This window comes from Ixodes scapularis, unplaced genomic scaffold, assembly GCF_016920785.2.
Source record: "Ixodes scapularis isolate PalLabHiFi unplaced genomic scaffold, ASM1692078v2 PGA_scaffold6__148_contigs__length_123643588, whole genome shotgun sequence".
Taxonomy (NCBI): Eukaryota; Metazoa; Arthropoda; class Arachnida; order Ixodida; family Ixodidae; genus Ixodes; species Ixodes scapularis.
In genome coordinates, this window is record NW_024609881.1 from 52,597,999 (window position 1) to 52,620,643 (window position 22,645).

At 49.8% G+C, this 22,645-nt stretch overlaps 1 protein-coding gene across 1 annotated transcript in view; it reads left to right on the forward strand.

The window, feature by feature from the left end:
- Nucleotides 1-22,238, forward strand: part of LOC8039620 (glutathione hydrolase-like YwrD proenzyme) — a 259,339-nt gene extending 237,101 nt beyond the window's left edge. Inside the window, exons 9-10 of the mRNA XM_042294763.1 lie at nt 8,813-8,907; nt 21,995-22,238. Coding sequence (XP_042150697.1) covers nt 8,813-8,907; nt 21,995-22,238 — 339 coding nt within the window. The remainder of the gene's footprint in view (nt 1-8,812; nt 8,908-21,994) is intronic.
- Nucleotides 22,239-22,645: the final 407 nt, after the last annotated feature.

Consider the following 22,645-nt stretch of genomic DNA (forward strand, 5'->3'; position numbering starts at 1 on the left):
GGAACCCTGGAGTAGTCACAGCCGTGACCGGTCCACTATCCTATAGGATTGAAACCGAAGATGGACAATCTTGGCGTCGCCATGTTGACCAGCTGCGCAGAAGGCCAGTGACAACTTCTGCAGAAAACTCAGAAGATAACTCTTCAGTCGACTTGAGTTTAACTGCTCTACCTGAAGCGGTCTCCGAGGAAGCGGACGCTAGGGCCGATGCCACACCAGCAGTCCAACCAGCTGGTTCGACAACAGTTTTCCCTAGCAACTCTTCGAGACCTCAAAGAGCAACACGCCGCCCTACTTGACGATTATGTGCCTTAGTCTAGTAGGGAGGAGTGTAAGATATGCGCCTGCTAGGCGCGACTGCGAGCGTACCTTCGCGTCAATGGAAGAAGACGAGTGACAAGGTTTGTGAGTGCTCGTGCTCGTGCAGTTCGGACCGCTGATCGAACCGCCAGTCCATCATGTACTGTCCCGAACCTGACCTGTATATATGTACATAGCTTCAATGTAATTAAATGTACATAACACTTTACCATTCAGAACATACATTGAACAGCCTGCCGAATGTAACCTTGCCTTGCTGGACTGCTGGCCTACTGGCCTGAATCGCCGCCAAACCTCCAAGGCTCGCGTGGCGTATCAGATGAGCACATCGTCCCCATCACCACCAGAGATCAAGGGCTTTTCCCGCCCCAACGCACGGTAAAGCCTCCGGACATCATTTTTTGCCAAGATGCTTCTACTAACTGGCAGAAGTGTCTTGGCAAACCCCGAACCTTCGAGCAACGGTGCTTGCGATGTTGAGAAGACCGCGTCGTCCTCCCCTTATACCTATCATCTTATCATGATCGTCACTAGACGTGGCACCGCGGGCATCCATGGTACGGGCTGTCGCCTTTCCGCAGTGCCACGGCTCTCCTGAGCCAATAAAGATTATTCTGATTCTTACCGCTCATTCACACTGGAAGCGGATCCGCGTTCGCAAAGCGGTTGCGAACGCGGTTGTCTATAGATCCAGTGCAAATGCACGCGCACTTGACGACATCAAGTGCGCGTGCAATTGTACTGGATTTTTATACAACCGCGTTCGCAGCCGCTTTGCGAACGCGGATCCGCTTCCAGTGTGAATGAGCGGTTAGAGAGTCGGGTGAGCGAGCTTCTTAAAATGCGGCTTGAGTCCCACTCAGCTCGCGCGCTGGCGTTGGAATTGCTTTCTTTCCCCCGGTCTCAGTTGAGACGCTGTTTCTAGCAAGCCGGCCCTGGTTTGGAGCGCGCGTTCAAATATTCTAGCGTTGAATATGGACATGACAAAGACCTCACATGCGCCAAGTTTTCAGTCACAAAGAGTTAAGTCCCTTTCACACTGTGACATTTATTACGTTAAGTTACTCTACTAGCAGTTACGACAACTTCCCAGGCAGCACAAAGTTGGCCAAGCATTGGCGGATAACTGGCAATGGTCCTTTTGCCTGTGGCCAGACAATGGTCAGCCATTGGCCCCTGGCCATCAGCAATCGGCCAAACTTTGCCTCTTTGGCCACTGGCCACAAGTCTATCCCCAGCCATTGGCCATTGCTTGGCCAAAATCCGTGCTGCTTGGGTTACGACCGACCGTGACCATGGCAACCAGCAACGAAACGCGAGTCGAAGCGTAATGCAAGGGGTTGGGCTTGGCTCAACTTTTCTTCAGAATTCTTACGGCCCTTACGTTCAGTAATCGGGACTCGGGGAAGCGAACCTCCTGGGCATGTGCGCTTCTGACAAGTCCAGCTTCGTGAATTTGTTGCCTCCATTTAGTTTAGCGAAAAGTTCTTCTGGACGTGGCAGTGGGTACTGGGTTATGTCGAGCTGAGGATATACAGTGACACTGAAGTCACCCCAAACTCGAACCAATCCATCCGACTTCAGGACGATCACAATTGGAGTGGCCCACTGCGAGAAGTCCACGGGTGTGAGAACTTTGTTCTTGACTTGCTTGGCCAAGTCTTTCTCTACTGCTTCTCGCGTAGCAAACGGTATTGGGCGGGGTTTGAAGAACTTTGGTTTCGCGTCAGGCTTGAACTGAAGTAGGACCTTGAGTTTAGTGCAACAGCCCAAGTCGCCGGAGAACAAGGTCGGAAATGTAGCCAACATTGTTTGAAGTGAGGCTTCTACTTCCAGTTCCACAGATCGAATAAACAATTTGTTGAGGTCGATCTGCAGCCTGTAGATCCACGTTCGTCCTAGCAGGTCGGTGTGTCGCTTGTCTGTCACCAATGCTTCTAGCTCTTCGGAGCGTTTTCCAAGCGTGACCTGAAGCAAGCACCGTCCCTGGACCCTGATTTTCTTCTGATTGAAGCAGAAGAGGTTGTAGTCGCATTTTTGCAAGGTGGGCTTCCCTATCTTCCGCCATGTGTCAGTGTCTAAGAGTGTCAGCTTAGATCCTGTGTCGACCTGCAACCTTACGGGTGTTCCTTGAATAATGCAAGTGACAAATTCGCCATCTGATTCTGGAGTGACGAATACGTTGGTGATTGTTTTCACCTTTTCCTTTTTCTTGCCCGCTGTCTTGTGACGCTCCGCTGATCGACATACTTTTGCAATGTGGCCTCGTTTGCCGCACGCATTGCACGACTCAGTTCGGAAGCGGCAGGAACTCTGCGAATGGTTGTTGTTGCCGCATCGAAAACACTTGACAGGCGCAGAAGTGGACGGCTTCACTTTTTCAACGAGCAGCGCAGCGTGGTCTCCCCGGTCTAGGCGACGGGACTCTGCTTCGGCGGGGAGGGTTGACTCGGCCAAGCTAAGTGCGACGTCGAGAGTGAGGTCCTTTTCGAGCACCAGACGTGCTCGGAAGCGCGTGTCACGGAGACCCACGATGAATGCCGTCAAAAGGGACGAACTTCTGGCGTCGGCTTCAGATTCATAGTCGCAGTTAATGAGGATTGATCTAAGCCGTGTTATGAAGTCTTTGATTGTCTCATTTTCTTCCTGGCGAGCCGAAAACAACTTCGCCCGTTCAAATTCCTTGAATTTCTTAGGTGCGAAATGTTCTTCGAGCTTTTTGAGCAACTCTTGGTACGGTGTCTCTAGAAAGCTCTGTGGCTGAATTAAGGAGTAGAGCAGCTTGAATGTCTCGGGACCAATTGAAGCGATCAATAAGTTTCTCTTGTCCGCCTTGGCAGTGATCTTAGCGACGGTCAAGACAAGCTTTAAACCTCATCTGATAAAGCTTCCAGTTCTCCTTTTCGGCGTCGAATGTCCCGGGACCGTGGAAGATGTGGGTCTGGTTCTCCACCATGCTCGCTGCTGCTCTGCCGTGCTCCCGTTGAGTCCGGTGTGGTCTTCACCTCGTCACCATTGTAGTAGGCCCGAGTCAAGGGGTGTACCGAGGGTTTATTCCAATACAGCAGGTCAGAGGGACATGACCAGTTGCCAAGATTCCAACTCGCCGAAGAACGGAATGCACGAGCTCCCGTGTCCGAGCTCGTGCTCTGCTGACAAAGAAGACGATGATCTTTTGCAGTCACCACACCGTGTGTTTTAGTTCCATCTCTCCTTCGCAAAACCTGATGACGTAGCTGGGCGGTAGCAGTACCGCCCAGTGACGATATTTGAATGCGGCTCATAGATTGGACCCAAGCATTGCGTGGGCACTCGGTTTGGGCTCGTGATAATTGATAGCTCGAGAAGCATTCGGGTAGTGCCCTGTGTCCAACTGCTGCAATGACGACAACAGCCGAACCATAACAATGTCTGAAAGTCAGCGCGTGTCCTGTGCCTTGCCAACACCAGCGCATGGCTATGATCAACATTGGCGGCATATAATCGGCTCCAGATCACGTGGCCGCTTGTTTTGGCTGCGAGCTGAGGGGGCGAACTGTGCTCGTTTTCTTTATTTTTTTTCTGCGACTTCGATTGCGTGTGCTGAAAAACGAACTGGTATTTCACAGGTCATTAACGTCAGGGATCCGTTCTAAGCGGTATTTGCGCAAAATACGAAAATCGTTGCGTCGCCCCTCTAAGAAGGCCCAACTGTCTCAGTGTGAACGGCTCTGCGCTGCTGCCAACTGCAGCGCCAATCAGGGGGGCGGGGGGGGGGGGGGGGGGGGGGCGGCACGCCCCGCTGATAGCGAAAAAGGGGGAGGAGGGCAGTGCAGTGTTTCGGGTTTTCATTCAGGGCAGGAAGCTAATATAAAAAAGTAGGAAAGTTTCTGGTTGGTCCGAGTCGTCTTCTTTTGGAGTGGACTACGCGGATTGACACCCGAAGAAGGTGCACAAGACGCCTGAGTGCTGTCGAAGCTAGGAATCTCTCATTGAAGTTGGGACAACTGAAGCTGCACCCTGCCGTTATCTCATTGTGAGTGACTATAGACGCTTTACACACGCGCCAAATCACAGCCGCCTTTGCTGACCTTCTCTTGTCTTATCGAGATGCCGAGCAACTAAAACGGCAGTTGACGATCCCCTACAAAGGCCGATGCCTTAAAAAAAAAAAAAAAAACACAGCTGAATCTAATATGGCAATAACCTGGCCTGCTATGGTAATGATGGAGTGAAATAAACGAAATAAGAGGAAGCAAAAACTGAAGGTCAGTTATGGCGGCGTCCATGCACAGCTGCTGCAAAGCGTCTATACCATTAGGTTCTTTGTGAACCTCTGCAAGAAGCGGTCTAAGTGACGCGGACGCCCAATAGGCGGATCTGCGTGCATCACTGTTTAGAAGAGAAATGCCGGAGGATAAAAGCTACAGGGAGGAACTTCAGTTTTCCCTCTTCCAGCGCAACCCTAATTCCTACCTTCTATTCGCGGCGAGAAATTTGGCTGCCGCCACCTGGTGGAATTATTTCACAACCTAGGGTGGGGTAATTTAACTTCATCTGCTGGTGCAAGTACGTGCAATGCCAAGCTTTTTTGCACTATGAAAATTAAAGCATAACCGTGTGGATAGCAAGTACACTTCTGATAGTGAGGAAAACAGACGTGACCCTAGCGAGCTTCTTACAAATAATAACGCTACGGCAGCCCGTGAACCGCCAGTGTGCACTTCAAACGAAAACACTTTACCGTTTTGACTGCGCGTGCACGCTCACCAAGGAGTTTTAGGTTGCAATCGGAGTGTCCAGGCGTACAGTCGCGCACGATACGAAAACGCTTGGGTGATCACGTGACTTACATGATACGCAGAGCTATCTAACAGAAGATAGTTCAACCGTTATCGAGGCTTCAGGGCTCGTTCAACTTGTGCTGTCACTCCCCTCGCTTGCCGAACTGTCACTGAGCTAATAGAGAGTCTTATAGTCGTTTGCAAGCTAAGAAAAACCGGAAATGCCTCTCAGAGGAAAATGTAGTCCTACGCCGAGAAACGCCAGCCAATCGTTTTCATGACGTCACGATTCCGTGGACCAATCGCGATCCTTTTGAAAAAAAAAAAAAGCTCAACATGGCTGCTGGCCTTAGCAACGCAACGCTAGTTTCTCGTGACAATTATTCTGCTTTTTTGCACCGTGTTTTACGTGCCCGAGGTTTGCCACAAAATCCTAATGGTATCGGCTTGCCTTTCCAGCAGTTTTTGCGCGACAACGTGAGAATCCAGCGACGCTATCGCCAACGAAAATTTCGAAGCGGGCGCGAGGCTTAGCACTGCTGAGAGGTGAGAAGCTACGCCGGACGTCGTCTGCTTCGTTGGATTTCTCTCGCCTCTGCCCCACGTTGCTACTCAACATAGTACCGGCACCGCTTTGCTGTCGCCGGTAAGGCTGCACGAGGCTGTTTTTTCGTCCAAGTAGAATCAGGGGAATCGCTTTCCGATGTCACCTCATTGGAATCCATGACGGAAGACAAAGAGAGCGGGGCGCGGTGGTGGTGTCGATGACTTGGGAGGGTGCCGATTTGTCAAAACCCGAAAAATATAATTATTCTTGTTTTCTATACCTCCAACGAAATAAAGGCACACATTTCGTGCGCAAAGCCCACAAAACTAAGTAAATCACAAAATATTTATTATTTGCAGGAACTATAAGTGCTTCGCTTTCCCTCAATCGAAGGCCCTGGAAGACGGTATGTTAGACAGTATCTTGGACAGAAAATGAATTGGGAAGACGGTACATTGGACATGACTTTCTTTCTTTACTAAACAGCTATTTCGTTGACAAAAACGTATTCTAACTTATTTAAACGTCCTGAATGAATTAAATAAATATTGCCCAAACAAAAGTAAAGACTGAAATTATTGGCGTATAGAAAAAAGTAACTTTTTACCAGACAGAGCAGCTGTGCTAGAAACAACGAAAACGCGAAATTTACACAAACCTTGCAGGGTCTCACCTGTGAGCACAGCTCCAGTTTCGCCAGGGTCAACCACCTATGTTTGTTCATCTCAGCGAGCAGGAGGCCGAACCTCTCGTTGATGTGAGCCACGATGAGGTTCACAAAACTGAAGAACACCGACAAGTTCCATCCAAACACTCATCCAAGTACAAACAGACGGTTGGGATAGGCCAGTCGACAAAGAACCATGCAAAGCGTCTCGCCAGATTGGCAACATCCTGCTTTGATCTGTGGGGTGCTGGGATTTTGAGGCCCGCTGGCAGAGAAGCCAGGTCTTTTTTTAAGCGAGATAGCCTCCAAAAGGTTTTCTCTTCTACGTTGGAAATATCCAGCAAACCGCGTTCGGAAGGGAAGCTTCGGCGCTTGATGGTACGAGAAATACAAATCATAGATTCAATGTCTCGCCAGCTTAATCTCGTTAGTAAAAGTCCCCTTCCTTGAGAACAGCGGGGATTCATCGTGCAGATGCCTTGAAAGCTTTAAGCAACACTGTACCCGTACTTCGCAAAATAATGTACTCGCAATGCGCAAACTTCGTCCTTTTCTTTCATTTTTCTACTTTTAATAAGTAAATCCGTTTCATTTTTAATTTGAGTAGAGCAGAAGCTGCGAGAGCGAGTGCCGGCCTTTCAGCGTCCTTGACCAGCACGCGCGCTCGTGCAGTGCAAGTACCGCTTAGAGAAACATGCTCATGCTTATACCTTCGGCTTCACTCACACACAAGGTGGAACGATTATATTTATATTTTATAGCATAGTATTTTTTCGGGTGTGTGCCTATTCTTTTGTGTTTATTATTGTCGCCTTCGTTTTACTACCTCTACAAACACGCTCCCTTTCACTCTCTTGGTGTTAACGTTTAGGTGTTTTTTTTCTTAGTATACTCCGTTTCACCTGATGTTGTACCGCAGACAAGGCTAGAAGCGCGAGCTCATAGCGTTGGGAGCTACTCTTAACGCACGAGAGCTTGTGCCGCCTTGATTTGCCCTAGAGCAAGGAGCTCGCGCTTGTAGCCTTTTCTGCGGTACATCATCAGGTGAAACAGAGTATAGTACTATAAACATCCACTTCTGGGACTACGCAAGCAATTTTTTCGAACCCTCTCAAAACGATCTTACGCTGAAGAAAAACGCTCTACTAAAACGCATTTTTTGACCTCCGCTTTCCATTCCGGCGAAGCAGGCCACGCATGCGCAGTTTGGCACCCTCAGAGCGGAGCGGAAAATGAAAACGGTCTACTAAAACTCTCTAATACTGATTCAGCTCCGAATGTAGAAGAGTTCTGCTACAAAAGTCAAAATTAGGCGTAATTGACACGACCGAGTCGGCAGGTTGAGCGGCAAATAATCAGATGTTTGATAAGGAGTTGGAGACGTAGATCAGAATAAGCGTTTTTTTTATTTTTTTTTATTTCACCGGGCACTATTTCCATGGGCGTTTACTCTGCAATCTCTTGCCTACCAGGTGGGGATTAACGGCAAAACTGGAACAGCCACTGGAATGCAACTCGTTTGCACAATAGCCTGGATGATAACTAAAGTATTCCGCTACATAACACTGGAGGTATTCGGAGCCATGTGCTCGCAGGCTTTTTTTTTTTTTCTTATCGTCCGCTGTTGCATACTTTTAACAAAAAGAGGATCAAAAACCTTCGAAAATAATAAACATTAATGTCTCGTTCATATATGAACACATCTGCCCTCCGACCCCCCTCCCCCCCCCCCCCAAAAAAAACAAAAGAAATTGTAGAGTTCACACGTTTTACGGGAAGTCGGAGGACCAGCAAAGCTCTTATCTTTAGGATAAGTTTACAGCTTTACGACAACTTTACTTCAACTCTACGACATCTATACGATTTACATGTGATTGCAATGAAGACATGTACACGACTTCGTTGTTTGTCTTTATTTAATTCTCAGTGAAAGTGACTATTGCCTATGGTAACTGATGGGAAAGTTCTAAACCCAATTTTTCGAGGCACGCCTCAAGGATAGTTTTTTCCGAGTGAGCCAAAATCTCTTAATCAGCATCGCGGAAGCGCAAGAAAATGTTAAATCGGTGCGTTCTACCCTCAATCTTGTCACAGCGCACTTTTAGTTGAGATAGGTCGGTGCCCATGGATGATAAAAAGGAATCAGGACCTCACTACCTAATAATGCAAAGGAAGGCTGACTCAGGTGAGTTGCCCTGTTTCGATTTACACATGTCATGACCAATCAAAACGAAGTAACGCCGTTTAAATGGGAGTTTTTCGTTAACATCCTGGACGCATTTTTTTTCACAGATCCTAGCACATAACAGCTTTGCTGTAAAAATCGTCCATAATGTGAGTTGTCGAGAATAGCGAAAGAAAACTGCATGAATTATCCCTGTTTGTACCCGAAAATGGTGTCCATACAGCCGGATGCCCAAATTACGCGGGTTCATATCAACTAGACATATGACTATATTTACACTTCTGGTGCATTTTGCACATTTGTTGAGGCCTCACATTCTTCAATCGCAGGTTCTACTGGGAATGATGGAGCTGGGATTAAATCCGCAGGAAGCGGTCGACAGACCAAGAGTCACGATTGGGTCTGGAACCTCCGTGCATCCAGAGTGAGAACAATTTTCTTATTTTTTGGTGTGCCATATCCCGGTCATTTTGGGATTTCCTATTTGTTACTGCATAATATTCATTTCACTCTTCCCTCCTAAATTAATTTACAAAATTCAAGATACAATATAAAGAAGACATAAATAAATATAGCTTTTATAAAAAATTTCCATTTTTCAGCCATCATTGTTTAACGTATACAAACGTTCTCAGACATATACATTACTGTAGACTAAGAATGAGCCCAAGTTTAAACATAAATCTGTTTAACGGCTTTTTTCCGTGGTGGTTTGCAATTCTGTGCATCAGAGTCTTTCGACAGGACTACTAAGCTCGGCGAGGGGTGGCAAACTTTTAACGCTATGCATGGCAAACGCAAGACGTGTAGACCTGGCCCTCCTCGGGCCCTGCTTTTGACAGACCCCATGGAAGATATCCGGGGCTAGCTTGCTTCCGTATCCTTCACGAAACCTTACAATCTTCCATCACACAATGTATATAGCTCGTGTATGCAGACATTGTGGACTTGGAAAACCATGGGAACCAGCCATAAACCGAGTGGGAACCTGATGCAGCGATCGCCCAGTGCAAACTTAAGAGTGCCCCCGGCTCCGCTGGAGTTACAGCCCCAATGCTTCCAAATGCACCTCGTGCCAATGGGGGGGGGGGGGGGGGGGAGGTATACTTCACTTGTTCAGCTTCATCTGGCACACGAATAAACTCTCTGAAGATTGAAAAATGTCATGTGTTACTCCCCTCCCCAAACCCGGAAAACCACAGGCCGACCTGAAAAACCTGCGTCTCATATCCCTTACATTTATCATGAGAACGATGAACCGAATGGTGCTTGCACCTATTCAGTGACAAGTAGAAGACCTCACGATCTCTCATCCCACACCAACGGGGTTTAGCGAGAATTTGAGTAACCACGAAAATGTGGCCATGATTTACCATGATCTCGCTGACTGGCACCCTAACAGCCAGCGGCACCGGGCCGTGGTCACTGTGGATATTAGGAAGGCATTTGATACGGTACCATACGTATCCGTTGTCTCCTAAATGTACGAGCAAGGCCTAGAGGGTAATCAACTAGATTTTGTCCATTGATATCTGGCCGGCCGTCGCTACCTGCTCAAGTCAGACTACGGCCCTGACGCGCGTAGCAGTACTACCGAGGAGAATGAAATTGGAGTTCCTCAAGGACCAGTATCGATGGCGCCATTATTGAACATTCTTGTGGCGCCGCTCCTCTGGGCCCTCCGTCGTATTCCAAACCTAAGAGCTACTGTCCTCGCCGACAACATTACCATCTGGACATGCCAAAGCTCGGTTTTGACGCAGAAGACAGCGCTGCGGGCTGGTCTGGATGCCATCCACGCCCACCTTCAACGCTTTTGCATGCTTCCCTGCCCAGAAAAAACGAAGCACATGTTGTTCGGCCGTGGACATTTTACCCTTGACTAGGGTCCCACTTTCGACGGTAGTCCCATAAGCAAGGTTTTTTTTTCAGATATGTTGATGGAGAAAATTTTGGGTAGAGCCCTCAAGTGGCAACCTAATGGGTTAAGTGTATTTTTCGGCAATGAAGAAACGGCCTACATCCCTTCCGTTGCATCTCCCATCGCCTTGGTTGCGCGGGAGAACGTATCGCTAACATCTTGGTCACGTCCGTCCTTGCTGCGAAGGTGGCCAATGCTTCGCGCGTCCACTCCCTCAAACGAGTCCACTTCAAAAAGATAGCGACGGTGTATCACAAGGTTTCGAACCATCCTAGGTCTTCCTCGACACACACTGACGCCAGAGCTTCGCAGGTGCCTGCGCTTCGTCGACCTTCGAGAAACACTAGAGCTGCAACTCGACATGCACATGACCCGGCTTGAGCATACGCTCCAGGGGAGGGCAGTTCCTCGCTTTATTGGTGTAGCTGTAACCAACATCAACGACCTGCCGCCTACCAAGCCTCTATGGGATCTCATCGATCTCAAGCAACATGCCCTGCCTGTCCTGCGGAATATGGATGCCAAGCGCCACGCCAAGCGTCTAGAGCGTTATGACCGTCAACACCAAGCAAAAGTCACCGCATTATCTCAGCACCCTGTGCAGGTCATCGGGTATGCGGATGCTGCCCTGTACATATCCGGTCAATCTGCGACAGCTGCGGTGGTCCCGTCCCATGACCTTGCGGATTGTGATACTATCGTTGTTGCAATCATGATTTGTTTATCGCCTTCAGGGCTTTGGCTTGCTCAGGAGCAAGCCAAAGCCCGCGCCACTATCCTCGCCCTCTAGACGTATGAGGTCAGGAATCACGAGCCAGTCACGCTTACGGTGTTCACTGACTCTCAGGCCACGATTCGCGCTCTTAAGGCGCATCAACTCACATAGAGTCCGAGAATTGCCGCTATTGTTGACATTGCACTTCGCCTGTACCGCCGTCAAAGCGCCTGAGCCAATACACGCAGGGTACCACGGCATGCGGGCATTGACGGCCGCAAGATGGCCCACGAGACTGCAGTGGAGAAGCTGCATAGAAATTTCCCCTCCTCCCAGTGGACAATTCGTTTGCTTTAATTAAAACTTTGAATTGGGCTAATTGGTTCATTGCGATCGAAAGGACGTAAAAAGGACAAAAAACACGGACGAAGAAGAGAGACATAAACACGGTCTGGCGCAAATTATCACATGGGATTGACAAGAAGGAAAAGAGTGCTCAAGCTTGTGTGCTGGGTGGTTTGCATTGATTAAATCAGTTGAAAGTTAGCGCCAGTCCGTGTAGTATAAGTCTCTTCTTCGTCTGCTTTTTTTTCTGTTTTTTTTTTTTTTTTTTGCGCGTTTAGGTCTTCTAGCTTGCCAGTGCCTTCCTCGAGGACCAATCATTATCAGTTTCCCCAAGACGAAGCCCGTGTGTACGACCCAGTCGATGCTGTTTTCCTCGTCTGCCGGGACTGGAAACGCCGACTTGACGACTCTTGGACCTCAGAACCGCTTCCGATACCTGAAAACACGTTTCGTCTGCACAAGATGATCATGCTTCGACGCATTCGGAGAGGCAGAGCTGCTCCGCCTCATTACGTCTATCACTTCAAGCTGAACATGCAACGTAAACTTGAACCTTATTACGTCCCACCCGGCCTTCGCTACCAGCGATGCAAGCACGCAGATGTCCTCCCGAAAATTCATCATCTCATTTGAGAGCGCGCCGCTCTGGTTGTCGAGCGCTAAGCAGCCTGAGGTACTCTTTCTTCAGATCTGGGTGTATCCTTCCGGCGACTCCGAGCGCCGGCCGAGGGTCCTGACTTCTCTTCTCGACTTTGTGTTGCGGAGTGGACTTGAGTTCTCGTCGTAATAAGGAGAGATCGGCTGTCTCGAGGGAGGAGGCCTAGCCGCACGATTTAGCGGTTGGGCCTAGGAACGACATCGGCCATGGAGGTTGTTGTAGCCGGGGAAGACCTCCCCCCAGAGCAATACGACGAGTCCTGGACGGTCATCCGAAGGCGCCAGCGGGTCCTAGACGCGGCCAGCCAGCCCGCCTCGACTCCACCACCATCGCCAGCGACCACAAAGTGCAGCACCGGACTGGCCCCAGCGCGAGGACGACCCAGGCATCGGGCTCCACCGGCTGAACGCATCCCGGAGGACCACGTCAAAGTAGTGCTTCGCCCCAGAGGTGGGTTAAATCTCAGCACCGTCTCACCCACTACATTAGCCGACTGCATCACTCAGGCGGCACAGCTTACATCTGACTCAAGGAACAGAATCCTCGTATTTGCAAAGGCCAACTACCTACTTGTCAGCACCCCGGATGAAGAGCGCACAAGGAAACTGTGCTCAGTCACCGCAATAATGGTCAAAGGCAAGCAATACGAATTCGCCGCGCACGTTTCGGCCCCGGCTAACACCACTGCAGGAATTATATTCAACATCCCTGAGGAGGACTCCCAAGCCGAAATCAACCAAGTGCTGATCAGGTCCAAACCTGACCTGCCTATACTCGCAGCAAAGCGTCTCGGGGAAACCAACGCAGTTCAAATCCTATTCAACGGACCAAAAGTACCCTTCTGGGTTCGCTACCGGCCAGCCACTTACCGGTGTACCCCGTATCGACAGAAGACCGAAGCATGTACCAAGTGCTGGCAAAAGGGACATCGACGGGATGTCTGCCCTCATCAGATCATCAGGTGTGCCAACTGCGGCCTAGAAAACCCCAAAAATGACCATCCATGCACGCCTCGCTGCGTGGTATGCGGCGGGCCACACCTCATGGGAACGCCGGAATGCCCGAAGAGATTCCAACCCCGCCGCAGGCAACCGTCGCAAGCAGCCCCACAGTCGACCTCTGCCTGGGCGAGGGGTCCTCCAGGCAGTGAAAAACCGCCTCCCAACACCGACGACACCAAGCACTGGCCCGCCCTCCCAGACAGAGGCAGATCGGCGAGTAAGTCACCGGCAGGAGAAAGGCGAACAACGAGGTCCCCCTCTATCAACCGGGGCAGAACACCGTCCACCGACAGAACGAGGTCATCAGACGGACCGGCAAGAAACACCAGGAGACCGAGCTCCAGGCACCGTCCCAAGGCGCGGGACACCTCTAAAATGGTAAGCTTCGGGGTAGAGGTCAACCACTCTCAATCCTCCCATACCCACCCGCCCCACGCACCACCCCCCTCCCAAATCCCACAAGAGGTAGCGGCAGAGCTCGCTAAGTTCAGAGCTGAGATGGCGGCGCTTCAGAGAGAGAATCAAAACCTCCTTAGAGAACTTAAGGCCTCTAGACACGAGATACAGGCAATTAGACAAGAAAATCAGAACCTTAAGGCTAGCATGCACACGCAAGCCCCCGTCGCGCCCCCAGCCTCAAAAAAGAGGGCCGCGACAACACAACCAGAGGATGAAGACACTATTCCTGATACCTCTCGATCCAACGGGGAGCCCGACTGCAAATACTCCAAGATGGAGCAGGACATCTTCTTGATCAGGGAAGGATGCGTTAACCTGGAGGTAAACATTGACAACAAAATTGCCAACGCGATACAAACCGCGATGCAAAGCTCGCTTAGTGGCCTCCTAAAATAATTTGAAAGCAGAGTGGCAAAGGCGTACAGGGATGCGATACGCGGCTCTAGATCAAGGAACGCCTCCCCTGGAGCTCCCCAGCATGAACTCACGCACCCCACCCCAACGTATCCAACCACCTACAAGGCGGACCTCGCACTAGATACCCCGCACTCTCTAGAACAACCGCACCATGGCACATACTAATCACAAAGGAGTCACAGTTTGGCAGTGGAACTGCAGAGGTTACAAACGGAAACGAGCGAATCTGCAGCTTTTATTACAAAACGCCGAATCTCCCCCGGATATAATCGCACTCCAGGAAGTAGAAACTCAGGTCAAGTTACCGGGCTATAAAGCCTGCCAAGGGAAAGAAAATGGCAAGACCGCCGTCCTGGTGCACCGAAACGTCCCCGCGTCGCGGCACAAATTGGACAGTATAGACATCCCTCATGATTTAGTAACAGTCTATCCCCCGAAGCGAGGTGGGACTAAAGTATGTGTCTTAAACGTATACAGCTCACCAAATAATCAGGGCAGGACACACCGATTCAACCAGCTATTCTCGCTTGCAAGAAAAGAAGCGGGCCCACACGCTCTCTTAATAGTTGGAGACTTTAATGCCGCGCACACCGCGTGGGGCTACCAGAGCTGCAGTCCCAAGGGCAGAGACCTCTGGCTACAGATACAATCACATCACCTCACATAAGAGACTAATCCAACAGCACCCACACGCATAGGCAACAGTGTTCAAAGAGACACAACACCAGATCTCACCCTCTCATCACGCATCAGCCGGCTCACGGGCACGGTCACTGAACACAGCCTAGGCAGTGATCATCTCATCATAAGCACAACACTCTCCCCCAACATGAGGCTTACTCGCACCCTCAGGCAAAGCACCCTGGTTGAATGGGAAAGCTTCAGAGCAGTCAGAGAGTCCAACGCAACAGAAAACAGAAGCAGACACGAACAGATCGACGATATCATTCAGTGGACTAATCAGCTGCTGAGGGATGTCAGAGGAGCTACCAAAGAGCTAGACCCGAGCATTCCATCGGAAACGGTAGACTCCCACCTACAAAATCTATGGGAAGCCTATAGTAGTATTCTAAAAAGATGGAGGAAGAACAAACACAACCGTAAACTGAAAACCAAACTGTCCCAGTTGGAGAGACAAATCAGCTCACATGCGAGTTCCCTGGTGCGAGACCGATGGGGACAGATCTGGGATCAAATACGCAGTAACCTTGGGCTGAAAAAGACCTGGATCCTCTTACGACACCTCCTTGATCCGGGTCAAGGCAAATCGGAACAAAAGAATCGCATGACTAAACGTGTACAAAATTTCCCAGGCTCGGATCACGATTTGCTCGATCAAGCTACCCAAAAATACCTACCGACCGGGCCCCAAAATGCACTCCCTCCCTACCCTGGGCAGCAAAACACCAACATGAACCGAGAAATAGCGGAGGCGGAGGTGAGGTCGGCAATATCCAAGCTCAAACCCAACTCGGCGCCAGGACCGGACGGAATAACCAACCGCACCCTCCGCAACCTTGATGACTCATCCATTACAGACATCACCGACTACATCAACACATGCTGGAGAGAGGGGAGGATTCCCGAGTCGTGGAAACACGCAAAAGTTATTCTAATCCCCAAGCCAGGGAAACCCCTCACCCTAGAACACCTAAGACCTATTTCTCTAACATCCTGTTTAGGTAAACTAATGGAACACTTAATCCTAGATAGGCTGACCAACCACATGAATGACGCAGACCTGTTCCCACACACCATGGTTGGCTTCAGGGCTGGGCTATTCAAGCAGTACATATTATTACAGCTCTCTGAACAAATAATCAAATCCACAGGCAACCTCGACACGGCAGCCATCCTGGCCCTAAACCTCACAAAGGCATTCGACAATGTCACCCATGAATCCATCCTGGGGGGTCTGGGATCAGTAAACCCCGGAGAGAGGACGTACAACTACATCAAAGCATTCATCTCCGAGAGAACTGCCGTAGTCAACGTTGGCGACCTCACGTCAGACACTACCCAACTGGGCAGCAGGGGAACCCCGCAAGGGACTGTGCTTTCGCCCATTCTCGTTAATCTGGCAGTCATCAACATCCCCAAAAGGCTAGGCCAAATTCCCTAACTCCGACAGAGTCTTTATGCGGAGGACATCACCCTCTGGATCGGCAGAGGGAGTGACGTCCATATAGAAGAAACACTACAACAAGGGGTTGACATAGTAGCGGAGGAAGCAGAGAGAGCAGGTCTCGCTTGTTCTCCGGCGAAATCCGAACTAATACTACTTCGGCCCTCCAACACTAGGAAACAAAACAACGCTGACATCGAACTACACATCAATGGCAGGCCAATCCTAGTGGTCTCGGAGCTCAAAATCTTGGGACTGCAGATCCAGGCGAATAGGCTCAATAACAAATTTCTTGAGCGAATAGAAAGTCAGATTAATCAAACAATAGGCCTACTGAAAAGGGTGACAAATAAACATAAAGGCCTCAACGAACAGGATCGCATACGCACCCTACAGGCATTCGTCCTAAGCCGGCTAACATACTCGGCCCCATACTTACGCCTCACGCCGGCCTTCGCCAATAAGGTTAATACCTTGATCCGCAAGGCCTACAAAATAGCACTGCGCCTACCGCCCAGCACTCCAACTGCCAAACTGGAAGGACTCGGTTTGCATAATCACCTGGACGAATTAATAGAAGCACATCGTGCTGCCCAACTGACTAGACTCTCCCGCACCCCCACTGCTAGGCACATACTCGCCAGCCTAAACTTGGATGTCACAAGCTCCACCAAGACAAATCCCCCATCAGGCCCAACATCCACAACAAAATTATAGCAAATCTCTTACCTCGAAACGTCCACCCCACCCACAACCTTGCTCGCAGGAAACAACGCGCCATTTCCCTGCAAAGAACCTACGGGGATAACCCGGGTGTCCTATATGTCGACGCGGCAGAATACAGGCACCATGGGGCTTTCACGGCGGCGGTGACTGACAACTTACACACCCCCATCGACGCTGTCACCGTCCTGACCACTGACCCAGAAACGGCGGAGGAGGTAGCCATAGCCCTCGCCTTCACTGTGATCCCAACCCCCTCAGTGATCATCACGGATTCCAAAACCGCCCTTCAAAATTTCGCAGCTGGCCGCATTTCCAAGCCAGCGCTCAAAATTCTTCTCAGAAACCCGCCCCAGACCTCCGTCAGACTGGTCTGGACACCCGCGCACGCTGGTCTCGAGGGAAACAAAGCGGCCCATGAACAAGCCCGAGGATACACTATCCCGGCAGGGCCTAGCCTCCATCCCTATCACGGGGCCAGATCCACCAGGGACCGTCCATCCAGCTTCCATGAAATCACCACACACTACCTCCTCTCCCGTCAGGTCTACCCGCCAGCCGACAAGTCCCTTACCCTGGAGCAGGCCCACAGTTGGCGCCAACTCCAGACGGGCACTTTTCCTAACCCCGCTATCCTCACCCACATCTTCCCCTCAATGTACCCCACCTCGGAATGCACCCTATGTGGAGACAAAGCCACTCTGCCCCACATAATATGGGCTTGCCCACAAGACCCTTTTCCCTCAATCCCATCCCATGATGAGTGGGAGACCTCGCTCCGAAGCTCCGACCCAGAGGTGCAAAGCGCCTTGGTGGAAAGGGCAAAGGAGGTCGCCGCCACAACGGCCACAACGAGGACCGCACTCTAAGGAATTCGCATATTCCGCCAATAAAAGATTTTTCTCTCTCTCTTTCGTCGTAATAATACACATTATTATTTCACGCCGCCAAGGATGCAGACACCACGCTTGAAAGCGAACGCGCCGCGTCGTGTCCTTAGGCCGGGGTCGCGTTGCTCAGGCATCGTGAGAGGGGCAGCCTACAGACTGGAGTCGCCGCAGTATTCGCGGTTGGGGTGGCGCGTGCCAAGTTCCTTCTTGAACGTGCTGCCCCGTGCTATTCGGGGCACGGCTCTTGCGATGACTCGCGCTCAAACCTCTCTGCGGACTGCCAGTAGCGTGATGTCTGGCTCATGTGGTGCCCGCTTTGGGGACTGACATTTCACCTAAGTTTAAATGAACGTTTTCATCACCTCATTTCAGAGGAACTAAATACGCTACCCCCCAAGGTAACCACACATCAGACATTGGATTGCATTTTATTGTACATCTTACCTTTATTTTTTTAACACCTGACCACAAAACTGAATTCAGAGTCCAGCCACTTGGCAAGGCCTAGAACCAGGACTTGGAACGCAGTCTTAGGTTCAAGCAAATACAAACACGCAGGAAAGATACGCTTCAGTAATTCAGCAGATGCTTGAACACGAATAAAAATATGACGAAGGTTATCACATTTCGCTTTTGACGTGGCTTGTTCGGTCCATTCGTGTTCCAGCGTCGGCTGCGCTCAGGTTGGAGGTGCTACGAAATGTATTTTCATTTCATCACCATCTCATGTTGGTTTTTAGTTTTGTACGTTCCGCTATGACGGCTCCGCCGCCATTGTGCAGTGGGCCAGTCAAAAACCACTGTAAAAGAAAAGGTAACGCGAATCCCCATCTCCCAGCTTCTCTTCCTCTAGCTGATTTCTGAGCGAAGGCGCCGGCCAGCGATGATACCACGTGAGCTCACGTGGCGACGTGATTGACCGGCTCAAACCGCCCACCTTTTCCGAGAATCTCTCCTTCCGGCTAAGCGCCATTCTCTTGAAAAACGTCGGCGAGGAGGACCATATAAAGCAATGGATCGCTCTTTATTACATGGCGTTTTGTGGACTTTGCAGATTGTTTTAAGCCATGAAAGCTACATTAGTACGATCTGTCCAGATGAGTCAAACTGCCATTAGGACATAATATGAGAGTCTAATCGTCATGATAAGTCACTTGATTATGTAGAAATCGGTAATTTGTTTTTAATATTTAAGAAACACAGATAGTTTCAACTAAACACTTGTGAGCGTCACCGAAAGCCACCAAATAAGTAAACTTTAGATAGATTTAGAGAACGTGGGAAGAGTGGGCGTTGCGCGACAATCATAGCCGCCTGTATACTCACAAAGCCCGGCAGTTCGCCACGAGAAGCGGCTGCCCAGACGGAAAAGTAGGAGCGGCAGACAACGTACGAGAGGAGAGCCACGTGATTGGCGCCCCGCTGCGTAGATACGCCGAAACACACTTCTCCCGAGCGAACAAGTGTGTTTAGGGTCCTCGCGCTAAAAAAAGCCGTGTGCTGACGTCAAGGTTTCCCGAAAAATGGTTCTTTGATGATCTCTGCTGCAAGATCCTCGCGCTCTAAATCGGCGACAAGACACTCTATGGCTCCGCCGTCCAGCTGCCAGGCGTTGTGAGTATTGGCGACGTGAGCGATCGAAAGCGTCGCTGTATTGGGCCTCCCACGATTGGCCGAATTTCTGACTATAACGTCAGCAAAGGATTTCTCATGGACGCATATAAGAGGAATGAAAGAACTTCCATTTGGACGGTGTTGGCAGTGTTGCTTTGAGAGCGCTATGATTTCAGGCTTTCACCATGCTCAATACAAACATTATCGAACTCGTTGTTCGCAAGGTAATGGCGTCACGAAAGGTAACCAAACAAGGGTGCCACCAAAACATCTCGCCGCTAATAGAGGAAGCTATGGCTGCACTTAGCGCCCGAGTAACAGGCGCGAAGATGGATGTGCGAATGAACGCGGATGATGATCCCCTGCGTTGTATCATTGCCAGTTGCGCGACCAAAAGCGTCGGTGAGGTGCGTCCTGTACGATTGGTCAAACACCCTCTACGCCGTCTTAAAATTTATCAATGCTGCTTTCATTGGATTAAAAAAAAAGAAAAAAAACAATACCGATCTGTCAATGTCGGCAATACTGGTTCCGGATGCACTTACTTTAAGCTTCCCGCGATTTTTTTTTCTTTCTTACACGCACCGTCAAGCTTGTTGTTCGCAGCCGATAATAAGTAGGTGTACTCCGCTTCACGTTTCAGGGGCGATGCATCTATTTTTAAACTTCGGCCAGATAATTGTGAAAATTGGAGTCGGTCATTTTTAGATCCAAGAGCAGAAAAACATTTCTTATTCCGCGCGCTAGTTTTTTTTTTTTTTTTTAAATAAAAATATAAGATTAAAGTTTTCGGCACCTCTCTACTCGTGCATCGGCGACAGAGCACTTCTGAGTCACGTGCGCAGTGACGTCTCTGGGGGATCATGACACTTCCGTAATGGCTCTGTGGCCCCTGTTTTTTGGTCTTCCCGCGCTCCTCCTGTTATTCTTAACACCGTCTCAACCGTTTTCTCAACCAACTCGGCGTCATGGCGTGTTGGTTTCTGCCACCACGCACCGCCGTGGGGTTTCTCGTGCTATAGACGATGATTGAGGAAATGTTGGTTTACAAACAGGGAACTCTGATTTGAGCACAGCGAAACACCGCAACCGATAGGAATCGCCCGTGATCCCCGCGGGCGATACGGTCGTACGTTGGGAAACGCGAGAAACCGAAAGTTCAGACTCCTATCAGGTTCTCGAACAAACCAAACTGCTAGGGCATTACCCGATATGTTGCTGATGCTGTTTGCTTTGCAACTGTATTTTCAAGATACTTGAAGAAGGGAAGTCTCTTTCCGAAACGTCGTGTAATAAATCCTCTCCTTCTGTTAAAACATTTGTCTACGTTAACAAATTTCTTGGTGAAGACTTGCTCAGTAATACAGTGAAAACTATTTACGCAAGGTGGGCTCTTGGCACAGAACGGGACATCGGCAGACCTCTGGGTAGACCTAGAGCCACTACTAGGTAGACCAAGCCACAACCACCATGCAGTTCTATCATCGCTCGCGCGTTGGCTCACAAAATTCTTCGTCTTTTTGGTCATCGTTATTGTGCTCCCACACGCGCGGAAAGAACATGTCTGAGATGCAGCACAAGCAAACCCGGGAACGACGGGGAGGGTGGCTTCAGTGTGGGGATGGTTTTGTTGACTTCCGGTAGATGGCGCCACGACAATTTAATAATTTTAAGGATAATACTAGACTTTCACGCATTTCTCTTGCTGAAACGACATGATTATAAAATACCTTAAATTGCGCACAGAACTGCACAAATCGCTAACTGACAGACGAGATCCCCCAGAGTACATCAAACAGCAGTTCTTGTATCCGCGACACGTGGCGGCAAATCTGCAAATAATTTTTTTTTTTTTTTTGCGATTACGCAGCGGAATTGTCGGATTTCCGGGGTAAGGGTTCATATTTTTTCGTTTACTTGTCGAGCAATAAGCAACATAAGAATATAAACGGTAAATTATTTCAACCATAAAATCGTTGCCCTGCCCCTCTAAGACCGGCCGCAGCTGTGGCGACGATTGAATAGAGCAAATCAAAAAAAAAATTTGGGTTGTGTGTGTGTTTATACAGCCTAGAACTTGGTCTGCCTCACAGGGGCGACGAGTCTCCCAGCTGTAGATGAGAAATTTAGCCAGTGCGGTACAAACCGCTAGCCTGGGGTCTTTAACGTGCGCCACGCAGTAGTGATACACGACCGCACGCCGGTACGATGCTCATCCAGATCGAAACGGGCAGGGGAGGGGCTCGAACCCAGGATCCCTGGGTTCTGCAGGAGCAAATCAAGTTGTGCCATACGTGCGTCACGGCGTCGGTCATTTTATTTGAGGGTTTGTAATGAACGACTAAGCCCATTATGACAAAAGATAGCGCAGGTTTGCGGGCCACTCGCTGTGCGTGCAATATGGTGATAGCAAGGCGCGAAGGCAATGAGCGCCGTGAAGAGGCACATTTTGAGTGGCTCCTTCAAATTGCAGCGCCACCTGCGGTGGGGCCTAAAGTGAAACAGACACCTTGTGCTCATCATTTGTGACGTCATCACAAAGCAGATATTTGTATTGGTGTCACATATAGAAGCCATAGGAGGGTGCCACGAAATATCGCTGAGCTAATAGATTTTTTCCCCTCTCCTCTGACATTTTCGCAGCGCCGGACTTACACTGGAAGAGGGCCTGTCTCCAGAAGTCATTCAGGGGCTGGAAGAAAAAAGTCACCGCTTCCGTGGTACTATTAGAGGCGTGAACAGGCGTAACATGGGCTCGGTCCACGTCACCACCAGGGGGAGCTGGTGGACAAGAGTTCGAGGACCCGGAAGCTACGCCGAGGGTGACGACGTCTTTCTCTGGTTCGGAAGCGATCCCCGCTGGGATGGGGCAGCTATGGCGTATTAAAAAGTAGCATCCATCAGCCCTTTTTATAAAGCCATGTAGCAACATTGGTCTATGTTTTTTTTTTTTTTTTTTTTGCCTAATCGCGTGACGCATTTTTAGCGAGCACCCCAATGACCCGGTATTCGTTTTAGAAATGCATCGTCCTGGGACAAAAGGAATCATAATTTTTGTATCCGTTAGGTCAGATGGTGGAAGGTACAGGCCGTTATGAAAAGCACAGCCTTTCGTACATCCATGTAATAAGTACGAAGCATGCGAATGATTGCCATACTCTGTTTACTATTAACTCCGACCACAGTCAGCGCTAAGGTCGGATCGACCCAAACAACCACCGCCAAAAGTGTTTCCTCATGCGCCGTCAGGCCGTCCTTCATTCTGCTACACCGGCTAAAAAAATCGCGCACAGT